Raw genomic sequence first — 15,904 nt, 5'->3', positions numbered from 1 at the left:
GCCTGAAAAAGGCAGATTCGGCCATCCTCCTTCAGGCCCACCACCCACAGGAGGCACCATAGGGGTCGGGTGCACTGTGTGCCGGGAAGCGGCCAGGAGCAGAGGCCCTGGCGGGCCTACCAAGACTGGCAATTAGGACATGGAATGTCACCTCTTTGGTGGGGAAAGAGTCTGGTGGGGAAGGTGCCTGAGTTAGTGGTGAGGTTGAGAGGTACCAGTTAGATATAGTCGGGTTCACCTCAGTACATGGCTTGGGTTCTAGAACCAGTTTCCCGGAGAGGGGCTAGACTCTGTCTTAGTCTGGAGTTGCCGCTGGTGAGAGGCAGCAGGCTGGGGTGGGTATCCTAGTATCCCCCTGGATTGCAGCTGTTATTTTCTTAACGTGTTTTGTAAGTTTAAGTCTGCGTCCATCACTACACCCAAATTTCGTGCCTGGTTGGTGGTTTTTAGGTGTATAGATTGAAGTTCTCTGGTGACCTCTACTTGTTTTTCTTTGGCTCCAAAGACTATTACTTCAGTTTTGTTTTTGTTTAGCTGGAGAAAATTGTGGCAAACCAGTCACTAATTTCCTCAATGCATTTACCAAGAACCTGTACAGGGCCTTGGTCTCTCTTGGACATTGTGATATTTATTTGTGTGTCATCTGCATAGCTATGATAGTTTATTTTGTTGTTCTTTATAATCTGTGCCAGTGGGAGCATGTAAATGTTAAACAGAAGAGGTCCCAAGATGGAACCTTGGGGAACCCCACATGTGATACTTGTCTGCTCAGATGTGAAGTTACCTATTGATACAAAGTATTTCCTGTTTTCTAAGTATGTTTTGAACCAGTTTTGTACAGTTCCTGAAAGACCTGCCCAGTTCTCCAGTCCTTTGAGTAATATGTTGTGGTCAACTGTATCAAATGCTGCACTGAGATCCAGTAAAACTAAGACTGACATTTTTCCACTGTCTGTATTCAGACATATGTCATTAAACACTTTGGTCAGAGCAGTTTCAGTGCTGTGGTTCTGTCTAAAACCTGACTGCAAGGTATCATAGTAGTTATTCTGTGTTAAGAAGTAATTGAGCTGTTGAGAAACTGCTCTTTCTTTTTTTTTTTCTTTTTTTTTTTTTCTTTTTTTTTTTGCCTGTCCCGTTTGGCTCTTTTGCCATCAGAATTGTTGTCTAAAGGCAAAGAAAGATGCCCAACGGATTTACTTTACCAAATTGACCATCCCAGCCTTGCCATAATGGTCCATTTGATTCACCTTTTATTGTTTATTTTATTTTCACTTACTGAACATGGGACAGACTTGACTGGGGGAAAGAAGGGGAGAAAGAAAGAGGGAAAGAGAAACAGCTGAGAAGAGGGACGGGGGAGAGGGGCAAAAACCAAAAACCAACAGAATGAGCAGAAAAAGAAAAAAAAGAAGAAAAAAAGAAAAAAAAATGCATATATCAATCACCTGGGTCACCTGCTGAGAAAGAAAAAAGAAAACAAGCAGAAGAGAACAAGAGTAATAGAATAAACAACATCACAATGATATATGGGAATATGACAGTATATACTAAATATTAAACATTATTGTGCAGCACATAAGATCAACAGAACCAACACGTTCTCACTCCCAACTCGTCAAACGTGTGACGCATGGTCAGGCTCCCTCTGCTGCACTTATGGACGCGCAGGGTACCCCTCTCGCGTCGGGAATTGACGTGAAGGGTCCTCCGATTGAAGAGATTGCCGCGGAAGTGCCTTTTGTCGGTATATTTAGACATTTTCCAAATCACATTGTAGTGACGTATATAGAACACAATAAATTATATAATGTAAACAACTACCTGAAAAACAGGTAGAACGATACTTATGTATGGTTTATTGCATTTACGGAGGGAGTGATGTATGCTGGGTAATGGCACAGCTAGCTACTGGGTGACTTTATTCACCCGCTTCGGCTGTTATCAGTCCATACAATGGGCGTTATTAGCACAAATCAGTCCCATAGATATGGGCCATCTCCTGCTAGATTGTTCAGAAGGTTGTTCTCATCCATCCAGATGGAGGATCACTAACAGGAGCGTGGAAGACTCCAGAATCCACTCTGGCTGCAATCCGGTGGATATACAGTGTTTACAGGTAAGACCATTTAAACGGACAGCATTTATAGAATGACTATTAAAAGTCAGCGAGTGTCAGTAATGTTAATGTGGTTATGTTAGTAATACACAGAGTGCTAATATAACAGCTTTAAGATGCATTTGTAGATATTATTACGTGTTTTACCGTCTTTATGGTGCTAGCTTAAAGTTACGGTGTAAACGTTAGCCTATATTGGAGTAAAGCTGTTGCTGGTTAAACGATGTTAGCACAGAAATATTAGCTTCTGTCATGACTGATGAAGTTACTAGTTAATAAAGTTTCCAGTAAAGTGTTTAATCGCAGCCACAGATTGACAGCAAATATCTCGATTAGCTTCAGTGCATCTGTAATAAATATGTGCAAGTTTCAGTGCTTCGTTTAAACTGTATGATACTTATACTGACCCAGGGTCAGTGTAAAATACAATCCTAGCTGTGTGAACAAAGCCTGGCTCCTTTAATCCTGCATGACAAACCTCAGGATGCAGGCTATTATTACTCTTTACTGCTGGCACACCTGTCACACCTGAGAGTCAGCTAGAAACTTACAGTGACGTGGACATCATGCAAAGACTGCCAGACTCTGTAATACTGCAAATGATCAGTGACTCAGGTTATCACTAAACTTTAAACGGTACCTCTGTGTCTCTGTGTGCTGAACATCTAGGATTGGGTCAGGCTGCATCAGCTGAAGCTGTTATTTGTATATATCAGTATTTTTTATTCAGGTGTGGGGAAAATACGTAAGACTGCAGTGAAGCGATGCACCAGATTAATCCCTGGCCAAAGGTATCGTACTTAAATCAGACTACTGATCCAGCCACATCAGCCTTTTGTGAGGTCTGTTTAAAGTAGACTAAAAGTGAACTTTTGTTTTAGATAAATATTGAAATATCTTTCGAATTAGTTAAATGTCAGAATAAAGAGAGACAGAGCTGTCTATTTTTTATCACTTTGATCAAATTTAGGAGTACATATACACTAAGTTTATTGTTAATTAATAAGAAAACTCCAGACGATTCCATTCTGAGCTGAAGAAGCTTCTGATAGGTTAGTAGAGTCCATGTGAGTAAATTGGTGGCACAGCTGTGGATGCATATAAGGCAAAACACAGAGTCTGTTTCTGTGACATGGGAAAATCAAGAGATGTCAACCAAAACACCAGAAAAAGAACTGTGGAGCTCCATAAGTGTGGCTCAAGTTTGAATACAATTTGATACCATTTGCAATTAAGAAATACAGATAGTTTCTCTCTTTACTCTTAAAGTTAACAAATATGTTTTTTATATTTAGCAATCTAAAAAAATAAGCATTTAGTCTGATTTGATGTTACAATTAAAAAAGTGTTTGTGTTTTGATCTGAAGAGTACATAAATATGTGATTTCAACTGTATATTTGATGATTGTCAGCACAGAGAGGGAGAGAGAGGAACAGAGAGGGAGATGGAGAATGAGGACAGAACAGAGATGGAACAAGAGCAGGTGAGACACACATGTTAGTCAAATGGTTGTTTAGCAAAAGTATCACCGTATCATAGGTACTCATGTATCTAGTACCTAGTGTTTCTTTTTAGGTTTGCTATTTTTCAAATTCGATATTTATTAAGTTATGCAGGCTTGTTTGCACAACAAGGCTAAATAATTATATGAACTTTTCTCAATCTAAATAGTGGACTTTGGTAGAATTAAAAAAATAAGTGTAGTGCAGGCCTATGATGATTTTTAGTGCTACTATCATCTAGTTCTGATTCTGGTTCTGTCTTGGTTAAATACCAAGTAGTCCTGATTTTGAACTGTTGTAGTCCTGTTTTCATTCCGGATCAGTCTTGGGTCTGGTTGAATTGGGGTTTAGTCCTCATGTCTTGATAAAGCCCCGATTTTGTTCTGCCTTGCTGCTTAATTAAAAAACCAGTTTAAGGTGTCCTGCACATGTGATATATATTTTTCTCTATATGAAGTCATTCTTTTTTGAACAAAACTCAAAACGGAGCCAATTAATCTTTCAGTCATTTCTAACCCCCCCCCCCCCCAAAAAAATCCCACATACATACTACCCTTTAGGGCATAGGTGTCAAACTCTGGCCTGCGGGTCAAATTTGGCCCGCAGCCTAATTACATTTGGCCCGCGAAGCCATACCAAATTACTATTAGAGCTGGCCTACTGGTATTATACAGCTAATATATATATTGTTTAGTATTAAGCTTTGCTTGTTCCATATTCAGTTTTTCAGCAAAACTTGTTTGAGTCCATAAGAAAAGATTCATTCTTATATCTGGAGGAAGATTTTTTTTTCCCCAATAAATATTAACGTTAGCCCGCGACTTTGTTCCAGTTTTGAATTTTGGTCCACTGTGTATTTGAGTTTGACACCCCTGTTCTAGAGTAATTAAGATAACCAAAACACACTGAAATGTTTTTTTCAGCCAGGATTTTACCTGTCACGTATGTCTTGGGATATTTTATTTTCTTGAAACTTGCAAATATAACTTCAGGACTGTTGTGTTTTTAAAGCTCATCAAAAATTGAGGATGTTGCAAAATGTCTGCTGGAATATTTACTTTTCGTTTTAATGTGTTTGACATTTCAATCCCGGGTAAAGGCCATAATTTTAACACTTTACTGTTGGATGCTCATTATGAGTTTTATAAGCAAGACCAGTGTGTATGTAAGATACTAACCCCGTGTTTGCCTACTGGTGGTGGTCAGAGGGCCCGGTGGCGCCTGTGTCCGGCAGCCTCGCCTCTGTCAGTGTGCCCCAGGGCAGCTGTGGCTACAATGTAGCTTGCTATCGCCAGTGTGTGAATGTGTGTGTGAATGGGTGAATGACTGAATGTAGTGTAAAGCGCTTTGGGGTCCTATGGACTAGAAAAGCGCTATACAAATGCAGGCCATTTACCATTTACCATCTGGAGGAATAAATATATTTCAATAAATATATTTCAATAAATATTAACGTTAGCCTGCGACTTTTTTCCAGTTTTGAATTTTAGCCCACTGTGTATTTGAGTTTGACACCCCTGCTTTAGGGCTAAGCCCCGGGTGTTTCAAATGTCTGGCTCCGCCTCTGGATGTGTCCTCTTGCCACTGCTCTACTCCCTCTACACCAGCGGTCCCCAACCCCCGGGCCTTGGACCAGTACCGGTCCGTGAGTCGTTTGGTACCGGGCCGCGAGAGTTGAGGCTCAGGTGTAAAAAGTGTATGGTTTTCAGGGTTTTTATCGGTTTTCAGCGTTATTTTGTTATCGTTTTTATCGTTTACTCGGTTTTCCTGGTTCTTTTCACGTGTGTTATGAGTAAATTTTCTTTTTTTCGGTACCGGTACTAGTTTTATTTCGTTGTATTTATCCGCGACACCTTAAAGGCATAAACCGGTCTGTGACGCAAAAAAGGTTGGGGACCGCTGCTCTACACTTCAGACTGTGTAGCCGCCCATCGCTCCAACAGCATTGTGAAGTTTGCTGACGACACAGTGGTGTTGGGCGCCATTCAACAATGAATGAATGTATATGAATAGATTAGATTAGATTAGATTAGATGAAACTTTATTAATCAACAACACACAAATTAGTGTGTTGTTACCTGCCATAGAGAGCACTTCTAAGAGGGCATCGGAGTGTAAATGTAAGACTTATTCTTTTCAGGTTTCCTGTTCTGGTTTTCTGAGAGATGACAGTGGAACATTAATTTAAAGGTCATATGAAACTGAAGTTGTGAGATGGTGTCATCACCTTCCCTTAGCAGCCATTCCCCTTGATGGCTCCACATCAATGATAGATGGAGAACTCAAGAGACTCTACACTGAAGTCTAGTTCTGAAAGTTCTGAAAAAGTTTTTGCGTGTTCAGAATTTAACTGTCATAGTTATTGCCAAAGAGAACAAGCATATCCTGTTATTTTACATTTGTATATTCCTACCCTCATATGTCTGTAACAAATAATAATCAAAACCTATTGCCTCTTTTAAGGTATTTACTGCATGCACAGCACTGTAAATTAGTAAAAGAAAATTGTCTTCTCTGTTTCAGATACTAATTAATTTTTTTAAATTGTTCAGTTTTATTGTGATAATATGTAACATGAAGCATGCCACATGCCATGACATTCCAGCAAATTTGCTGCAATAGCCCAGTATAACTCTAGATCTTAACCCTGAAATGCTGAAAGCTAAAAAAAAACAAAACAAAAAAAAAAACAACTTTCCATAGCATGCATGCTTTCTATTATAGGATGCACCAAAATACTATAGATGTGGAAAAGTCTGTACAGACTATCCCAGAAGGTTGTTTCTGTTCATCTGAAAGTAGTGTTTTCAATGGAAGAAATGTTTCATCACTCATCGAAGTGACTTCGTCAGTCTCAGCTGGCTGCAGGTTCCCCCAACCTTATAAACAGTACATTTGCACAATAACTGAAACCAGCCCACTGAATGAAAAATGGGCTGGGAGGTCAGTTAGTACAATTAGTTAGAACAAGACAATGCTATTGACCAGACCTCATACCACAGGCTATACCCAGGCGAATCTACACCTAAACTGAATGGTTTACACAAATAGGGTGTTCCTTTAAGAGCAATTGTCTGTATGATAACTTGGTCACCTATAGCATCTCAAAGTTTCTGGCCTCAATCTTCAACCTGTTGGTAGACAGCTCTGAACACCAGATCCAGAACACCTTGGACCTTGCTGAGAAGGTGAGAGATGACATTATGGAGGCAGGTGAAACAATGGACTTGCATGATGTTACATCACTCTTCATTTGCGATCCAGTCACTGAAGCGTTGGAGATAGTCCTTGAGAGATTACAGGATGACCACAACCTCAGCAACAGGACTATTATGACATGCATAGGTTCTTTCTCTTCAGCACCCTCTGCTGGTCATACTGGGAATAGTCACCAGCTTATATTTTGGTGGGGTTTTTCTGTGTTCCTGTGGGTAGAGGAAACAGGAAGCTGGTCGCTTGTTAACCTGCAGAATATGTTGTTGCTCTTTAAAACGTTTTATTACTGTATTAATGTACAACATGTTTACAAGTTTATTTGGTGCATTTCTATTACAGAGATTTGTTTAGAAACCAGTTATTTCATCTGTTATGTTTATCTTTGAGGAAGCTAAACTCACTAAGTTGTATTGTGATCAATACTGAGTCGCTGTTGATTACACATACTATATAACAGTACAGTTCATATCCTAGAAGTGTGAGTTAAAAGGAAAAGACATCTTGTAACATTTACTTTGCGTTTGTTTTTAGTTTTACGGAAAGAAAAGGATGTCAATCATTGAACTACTGACGAAGTAAAAAGCCTTAAACTTACTTCCGCCTCCAATGTTCATTGAAACCGTTAGCTGTCTGTCAAGTTGGGCAAAGGGACGCACAATAAGGACAGAGCAAGGACTGTGTCTTAATTCCACCTACAATGGCTTGCAAAAGTATTCGGCCCCCTTGAACTTTTCCACATTTTGTCACATTACAGCCACAAACATGAATCAATTTTATTGGAATCCCACGTGAAAGGCCAATACAAAGTGGTGTACACGTGAGAAGTGGAACGAAAATCATACATGATTCCAAACATTTTTTACAAATAAATATCTTAACAGTGGGGTGTGCGTAATTATTCGGCCCCCTGAGTCAATACTTTGTAGAACCACCTTTTGCTGCAATTACAGCTGCCAGTCTTTTAGGGTATGTCTCTACCAGCTTTGCACATCTAGAGACTGAAATTCTTGCCCATTCTTCTTTGCAAAACAGCTCTAGGAACTAGGTCAGTTTTAAAAACAACAACAACAACAAAGAAAAACCTTCCCTCAACAAGTGAGCTTCTGTAAATACTGTTCACAAAAATACAATAAAAAAGAAATCATTCTTATTATTAATGATAATAACAATTTATTTACTGTTTAATATCGTTAATATTTTTGTTGTCATGATTGTTATCAACGGATTATGATCAGTACTGAAGATGTTTTTCAAAATACTATTATTCCAACATTCATCATTGTTCACCGCAGCAATAAAATGATAAAAGTTGTATTTGTTGTATATGTATATATCATTTGTGGATCTGTATTTATTACCCTATCAGATAATACTGAGTTACAATGATATTCTTTAGGGCTGCCATGTAACACATACTAAATCATTTGTATATTTCAGATAAAATAAATGTATGTTGCACCAATTCATAACAATAGATCAAGCTAAACCGATCAAGCTCCAACATTAAGAAAACTCAACAATTCATTCTGAGAAAAAGTTAAGCATCTCATATTAGGGGAAAAAAATTCTCTTGGACAAATATCGTAGATAAGTACAATAAACAAATCCCTTATTTAAAAATACGATAAACACAACATTTATTTTAATTGTATTTTCTGATTTTAAGATTTTGTGTAATTTGCACCCATACAATTCACTGTTCACTGCACCTGAAATTGCTGTTTACATCTCTTAGCAAAAAGTCCCTGGAGCGCTTGCAGATTTTCCAAAACGCTGCAGCAAGGCTTCTGACCAAAACATCTAAGAACTCTCAGGTGACACCATTGCTAATACAGCTGCACTTGCTCCCCATGGAATTTAGAGTCCATTTTAAGATTCTGGTTCTGACCTTTAGAGCTCCAGCCTACATCATTGAACTTCTACAGCCCTATGTCCCTTGCAGGCCCCTGAGGTCATGTGATCAGGGCCTACTTGTTATTCAGCATACAAGGCTGAGAACTAAGGGAGACAGAGCTTTTGCAAATGTGGCTCCCAGACTGTGGAACTCCCACTGAGCTTAAGATGTGTGGACTCAACAACTAAAAACACATCTTTTAAAAATTGCATTTTGTTAACTTTTGTCTGTTTTTGATTTATACTTTGTCTTCCCTGTGTGAAGCACCTTGTCATCTTTTATCTAGAAAGGTGCTATATACATAAAAATTTGACTTTACTTATTCACTAAACAGTGACGTAATACACAAAGCACAGTTTGTTTTAAATTTAAAAAAATGCAACCACACAGAACATATACAGAAAAAAACTGGAAAACTGGAAAACTACTAATAATTTAATCATCCATACATTTTAACATGAAATATAAATGACAGCATTTATATTTCTATTGTGATTCAAATTACATTTATTTTGAACAGGATGAAGTAGGCATAAGATTTTTCAGTACAAGAAAAATATTTTCATCCCTGAGGCCATAGATCAGAGGACTCAGGCACCTTGGAGCAATGTTAAACATGATGTAGTTAAAATATCGGACATTTAGAATTAAACTGAAATCAATCTGAAGCACTGCAATTTCTATGAATGGGCACCACAGTTGAATGAGACAGAGCAGCAACTGGAAAGCATGAAGGATCACTGTTTTGAGTCCTTTTTGTGTCAACTTCTTTTTCTCTCCTGATGCAGCTTTGGCCACTTTCATTATTTGAACATATGAGTATGCAATGGTGATGCCCATAATCAAGAAATACAATTGATACACAGCTGATCGAACATGATCCTGCCATCTGTAAAGAGAAAATGTGTCTCCACTACATATCATGGATTGCTTGTAGAACTTAAGTGAGCCGGAGGCAAAAAACATGGACAGAATAATTATACAAGGGCCAGAGCTGACACCATGAATGATCAGGATACAGTACATAGTGCTGCGTGTGGAGCAGAGCTGTCCATGACGCAGGGGCATACAAATGGCCACATAGCGCTCCAGAGTCATTGCTGTCAGGGTAACTGGTGTGACAATGAAGTAAAGAAGTACAACAACAGAGATAGTTATACACAACCACACTGGCATTGTAATTTCAAAATGGGTCAATATAAACAAAATATCTGACACCAATAACAAAACACTGTCTGACAGCAGTGTTACAAAAAACAAGATGTAACGTGCAGATGTGTGAAAGGATTCCTTTTTAACAAAGATCACAATGAGCAACATGTTGATGCAAAGAAAAATTATTACCAGGATCTCTACAATAATGACCCGGTAGCTGACTGGTCGTGGAAAAAAACCATAATTCACTGAGTTGTTACCTGCCATAGCAAACAAACCTGTTTGAAGTACTTCTAAGAGTTCATTAAAGTTTTGTTTGATAAATGTAAGATTGTCAAAACTCAAAATCAAATCCAGTGGAGAATCAAATCCAGAGCCAAATGTCTTCTGCTGCGTTCCCTGCAGTTTTCTGAAAAATGACCGTGCATCATGAAATTGAAGCTTACAGCAACTAAGAATAACAATTACACATGAAACTTCGTTCTACTGTGTTGTCATCGTGCTCTAGTACCCAATCTCCTCTGATCAATGCCTCTAAATAGGTAATTGATGGTATACTCAGGAGACTTTGCAGTAAAGTCAACATAACAGATCTGAAAGAACTGAAAAGTTGTTGTTTGCTGTGAAGGTAATCAATTCTGTAATTAGTGCAACAAGTGAGACTAAATCCCATTATTTTAGTTTTATTTGCTTGCATTTTATTTGCTTATTTTGGCGCTCATCTACATCTACTATCTGACTCCTGTTTGAGATTTGAAGGTATTATTTTGAAGGCACGACTACCTGTAAAATTGTTGTCTGTGCAGTTATCGGGCAGTTTGGAGGAGAGTGTTGTAACGGAGCACGTGGAAGTTTATTTTGTCATTAGCAGCCCCCTTGATAGAGGCAAAAAGGTATGGTTATGATGTAAATAAGTACATCTTTAAATATTTTGAGTGACAGAAACGGCAATTGTTAAGTTTGTCATTGTGGGAAGGGATGCTTGTGTGATATGTTGATTATGTACTCATGATTTTATATACAGTGGCTTGCAAACTCATAACACATCTATGTCTTTGCCTGTAGAAAACTTCCTCATATTTGAAATACAGTGGCTTGCAAAAGTATTCGGGCCCCTCGAACTTTAGAAGACTAGCAGCTGTAATTGCAGCAAAAGGTGGTTCTACAAAGTATTGACTCAGGAGGCTGAATAATTACGCACACCTCACTTTTCAGTTATTTATTTGTAAAAAATGTTTGGAATCATGTATGATTTTCGTTCCACTTCTCACGTGTACACCACTTTGTGTTGGTCTTTCACGTGGAATTCCAATAAAATTGATTCATGTTTGTGGCTGTAATGTGACAAAATGTGGAAAAGTTCAAGGGGGCCGAATACTTTTGGAAGCCATTGTATTTTCATTGTAGGCAAGATTAGAGAGCTAGATTTAAACTTGGGTGATTTTATTTATAGTGCTGAGATGAGGAAGACCGGAGGCAGGACAGGACAGTGTAAGGGGGTGGTACAATGGGCGGGTTGTGACCTAGACCTCAGTAGACGTAGTTGAAGCAGGCTAGTTAGCTCCAGATGAATCTGTATTTTATTGTGAAGTGTAAACACAGATGTCTGACTTTATAAGTAAAAGTTTCCACCTGATCGCTACCATCATAAAGAATCTGTGAAGTCGGTGTACTTCAATATCACGTAGAGTCATTGGTTAAGTTATTTGTTCTAAATGTTTACAGTTGTAAGAGTATGGACTTTTAACTTACACGCTGTTTTTATGTACACTTTCCCAGCTCTTACGGTGAAACTGAATGGTTATTACCAATAAACCTGAGGATTCATCATTAAAGTGTCATCCTTCATTCTACAGCATTAGTTTATGGTAGCTAACTAATAACAGAACCAATAACTCAGGGGAAAACAATGGGATTTATATTAAAAGTGAGTCTAAGGGGGGCACTTTCGCACTGCCACTAGCTGTAACAGTGAGGTTTATGTTAAGAAACCAAGGATATACTGTCCACTCTGATTGGTCTCATTGATATGCTCTTCCCTGGGCACTGTAAGTTCCAGATCAGATCAGATCAGGGGCCCGTTCTTCGTACATCGCTTACTACATCCAAGATCAAATGACACATCCAAGACCAAATCATCGCGCTAACCGTGAGCTCGCTAATCCGGTTCTCCGAACACACCTGCTGTTGACGATTGGATGAAGTAATGTGAGATCACTGGGTGTCGTAAAAGGGGCTACGCATCGATAGTAGAAACATTGATCGGCAACCCTCTGATTGGTCGGCGAAAATGTCGAAGGAGCGCGCTCGGTATTTTTCAGCAGCAGAGCAAGAACTCTTGAGTGAGGGATTTCAGGAGTTTCAGAGTTTAATTAAAACGCAAGGGAACACTGCAAAGGCTGCAAAAGCAAGGAGAGAGGGCTGGCAGAAAGTTGCTGACAAATTAAACTCATAAGTAATTTAATAATGACAATAATAATGGAGTGGATTGATATAGCGCTTTTCAAGGCACCCAAAGCGCTTTACAATGCCACTATTCAGTCACTCTCACATTCACACACTGGTGGAAGCAGCTACGGTTGTAGCCACAGCTGCCCTGGGGCAGACTGACAGAAGCCAGGCTGCCATATTGCGCCATCGGCCCCTCTGGCCAACACCAGTAGGCGGTAGGGTAGATTTATCATATCACACTATATTATCCAATATTATATTACATTATAATATGTTATATTATATCCCCTTTCACATTAGAGCCACAACAGGACCCACTAGAACATGGGAACAAGTAAAAGTGAAATAAGAATATTCTACAGAATGGTAATATTTATCACTTATATTGCTTTTAGTCTCTTGGAATGAGACCCTGGAATACTCTGTTTGTTGGTTCATAACAGCAACCAAGAAAAGGGCAGAGCAAAAAAAGACAGGTGGTGGTCCTGCACCCCCTCGTCAACAAGTTGGTTAAGTGAATAATACCCTCACGGGAATATCGATATCTCTCAATGAGCACACTGTTGTGCTGAGCTAAAGGATCCTGTCTATCCCGCAATATACGCTGAATTCTGAGGACTCTCCTTATCAATCTTGCACCTTTCGCAATGGGTTGCTCGCGTAAACGGACAGGACATGGCTGCGACAGGCTTCCCAAATCCACCTTCGCTTTTATAGCCGTGGTCTCCCATCTTGATTGCACAAAGTAATTTGCAATTACTACTCTGAAATATGAATTACATCTGTAATAATCACATACATGTAATAGAATGTTAATAGTACATTTCCCTTTTTTAGGAAATGACCTGTATGTATCTGTGTGAAATCAATAAATGGATCAAGTGCTGCATTATCTTTAGTTACATTGATGTTATTTATTTATGGTGAAACAGTGGTGGAATATCGCTGTTGCTTTCGTATAAATGAAGCGGACATACCTGCGTGGCCGCGATCTAATCCTGTTTACATAAAGTAAACCTGCTCCCGAGCAGGTTTACGCTTATGGCTCTGTTGCTATGGCAGCAAGTCCCGGATGAGCTTCGGGGAACCGAACGATCCAAGATCACGCGAAATCGTCAACAATCAAATCCAGCTAACTTACTTAGCGAGGTACGAAGAACAGGCCCCTGATGTGCTGGTGGGAACTTTAGCTGTTTACTCCGCTCAGCCTGTAGCTGCCAATCAAGTTGAGCAGGCTGGTTGTTAACCGTGGCCACACCTGGGGTTTCTCTTGAGCCTTAATGAAAAGAAGTCTCTTCTTCGGAGCATGATGGCGCTTGCTGGTGCTCATTGCTGGGGCAGTCTTCTCAGCAATTACTCTGAGCACCTGGTTGTGACGCCAACAGTAACGACCATTGGCCAGGGCCTTTGGGCAGCTGCTGAGGATATGTTCTAGGGTGCCCCTTCCAGAGCACAGGGGACAGGCCGATATCTAGCTTTTCCACGACACATGGAGGTGTACTGGGCTTGGTAGGGTATACTGCCTGCACGAGGAATCGGACATGGTGGAAGTCTGCCTGCATGATGTTTGACCAGGTGACTTAGTGCTGCAAGGTGCTCTTCCACCTTATCCACACTCCCTGCGACTTGAGTCCTACGGCCCTGTTTACTTGCTCCTCCTCCTCACCTGCTAACGGGGGAAACATCTGGGTTGACTATTCTTCACCTGTAAGTTGAATGCTGAACATTTGCCTGTTTAAGTCATAATAACTGTCACTATACAGAGATGTGCTTCTGAATGTGGACGATGTGTCTTCTGATTCTGTAATGCAGTTCTGCTTGTGTTGAGTGATGTAAACAACTGATCGATCTAAACTCTTTAAACGTCAAAATTGATCATTTGATTTTTTATGACACAACAGTGGTGAGTGTTACCACCTTCTCCTCTTTGTAACTTAATGTGATCTTTCCGTTTTCGAGTTTTGGACATGATTTTGGAGTATATCTTCGCAGTAGCGATTGACCGCAAAGTAAAGCTACCAGAAATGTACAACCCCACATCCGGTCTCAAACCAGGAAGTTAGCATTTTCTTGTGCACAGGGTCTATCTGGAGTTAAATTCACCACAAAACACGGAATACAATACACACTTCACAGAGCAGGACATTGATCCAGAATTGAACTTTTTTAACATCAGTGACACCTGCTGTTATTATACTGAAGAACAATTCAATAAAACTGCCAAGGCTGACTGCAAAATTTCCACAATCCACTTTAATAGTCGAAGTTTATATTCCAACTTTTACAACATAAGAGAATATTTATGCAAATTTGCACATCCATTCAGTGTGATTGCAGTATCTGAGACGTGGATTAATACGGATAAAAAAGTGGACTTTAAAATAGACGGATATTAACTAAATTTTATGAACAGAAAGAATAAGAACGGTGGGGGTGTGGCTTTGTTTGTGGACAAAAATTTTAAATACAGGGTGGTGGAAAAAATGACGGTGGTGGTGGACAACATGTGTGTAACAATAGAAATTCGTATGGAAAAAAATAAAAATGTCATTGTAAGTTGTATATATAGAACACCAGGTTCTAATATTGAAATATTTAAGGAGTGGGTAGATAAAAGATATAATAGGACAAATCAAAAAGTTATGTTCATTTGTGGGGATTTCAACATAGACCTATTAAATCCAAACAAACATAGTATGACAGATGAGTTTATTATGTATAGCATGGGACTCTGTCCAGTGATCACTAAACCCAGGACAGTCGGCAACCTGAATAGACAATATATTCACCAATGAAATAGAAAACAGATCTATAAGTGGTCTTCTAAATAATGACACTAGTGATCATCTACCTGTTTTTGTAGCGTATGACAGCAATTACAGGAAGGTCAAACAGGAAAATACAATAAAATACAAACAAGTGAGAACAGAGGAGTCCATAAATGCATTTAAAGGTGATTTACTAAAGCAAGAATGGGAGATGTTGTATAAGGAAAAAAATATTGATAAAGCTTATGAGACTTTTTAGGAACATTTAAACTGTTATATGATAGCCGCTGCCCAGTAAAGAAATATAGCAAAAAACAAAAATATGCAGCGTGCCCATGGATCACAAAAGGATTACAAAATGCATGTAAAAAGAAAAATACCTTATATAGAGAATTTATAAAGAGTAGAAGTAGTGAAGCTACATTTTGAGGTGATGTAAAAAGGAATATTATGAGAAATTATTAAATATGAATAAAAATAACATTGAAGGGATTTGGGAAACCTCCTCCTTGAATCGCTACCTTATCGTGGTGGAGGGGTTTGTGTGTCCCAGGGATCCCAGGGGCTATGTTGTCTGGGGGCTTTTGCCCCCTGGTAGGGTCTCCCATGGCAAACTGGTCCTGGGTGAGGGACCAGACAAAGAGCGATTCAGAAGACCCCCATGAAAAGAATATCGAGGGAACAGTTTACCCTGCCCGGGATAGGGTTACCGGGGCCCCGCCCTGGAGCCAGGCCCGGGGAGGGTGCCCGAGGGCGAGCGTCTGGTGGCCGGGCCTTAGTCCATGGGGCCCGGCCGGG

At 39.5% G+C, this 15,904-nt stretch overlaps 2 protein-coding genes across 6 annotated transcripts in view; one reads left to right on the top strand and one right to left on the bottom strand.

Annotated features, from left to right (window-relative positions):
* Window positions 1–15,904, top strand: part of LOC309687594 (uncharacterized protein) — a 56,927-nt gene continuing 41,023 nt past the window's right edge. The window contains exons 1-5 of one of the 5 annotated variants that reach the window (XM_082502679.1): window positions 1–1,747; window positions 2,041–2,119; window positions 2,836–2,910; window positions 3,532–3,603; window positions 5,763–7,078. In XM_082502679.1, the coding sequence (XP_082358805.1) occupies window positions 1,660–1,747; window positions 2,041–2,119; window positions 2,836–2,910; window positions 3,532–3,603; window positions 5,763–5,784 (336 nt within the window). In that variant the 5' untranslated portion in view covers window positions 1–1,659 and the 3' untranslated portion in view covers window positions 5,785–7,078. The other 4 variants (XM_082502678.1, XM_082502680.1, XR_014270818.1 and 1 more) reach the window with 4 other exon arrangements.
* LOC309721118 (odorant receptor 131-2-like) lies at window positions 9,240–10,274 on the bottom strand (the record flags this gene model as incomplete). Its single annotated transcript, XM_082558470.1, has 1 exon — window positions 9,240–10,274. The coding sequence occupies exon 1, from the start codon at window positions 10,152–10,154 to the stop codon at window positions 9,240–9,242; it is 915 nt and encodes a 304-aa protein (XP_082414596.1). The 5' UTR covers window positions 10,155–10,274.

Source organism: Aulonocara stuartgranti, assembly GCF_965226115.1.
Source record: "Aulonocara stuartgranti genome assembly, chromosome: 14".
Classification (NCBI taxonomy): Eukaryota; Metazoa; Chordata; class Actinopteri; order Cichliformes; family Cichlidae; genus Aulonocara; species Aulonocara stuartgranti.
This window is presented reverse-complemented; position numbering and strand designations above follow the sequence as displayed.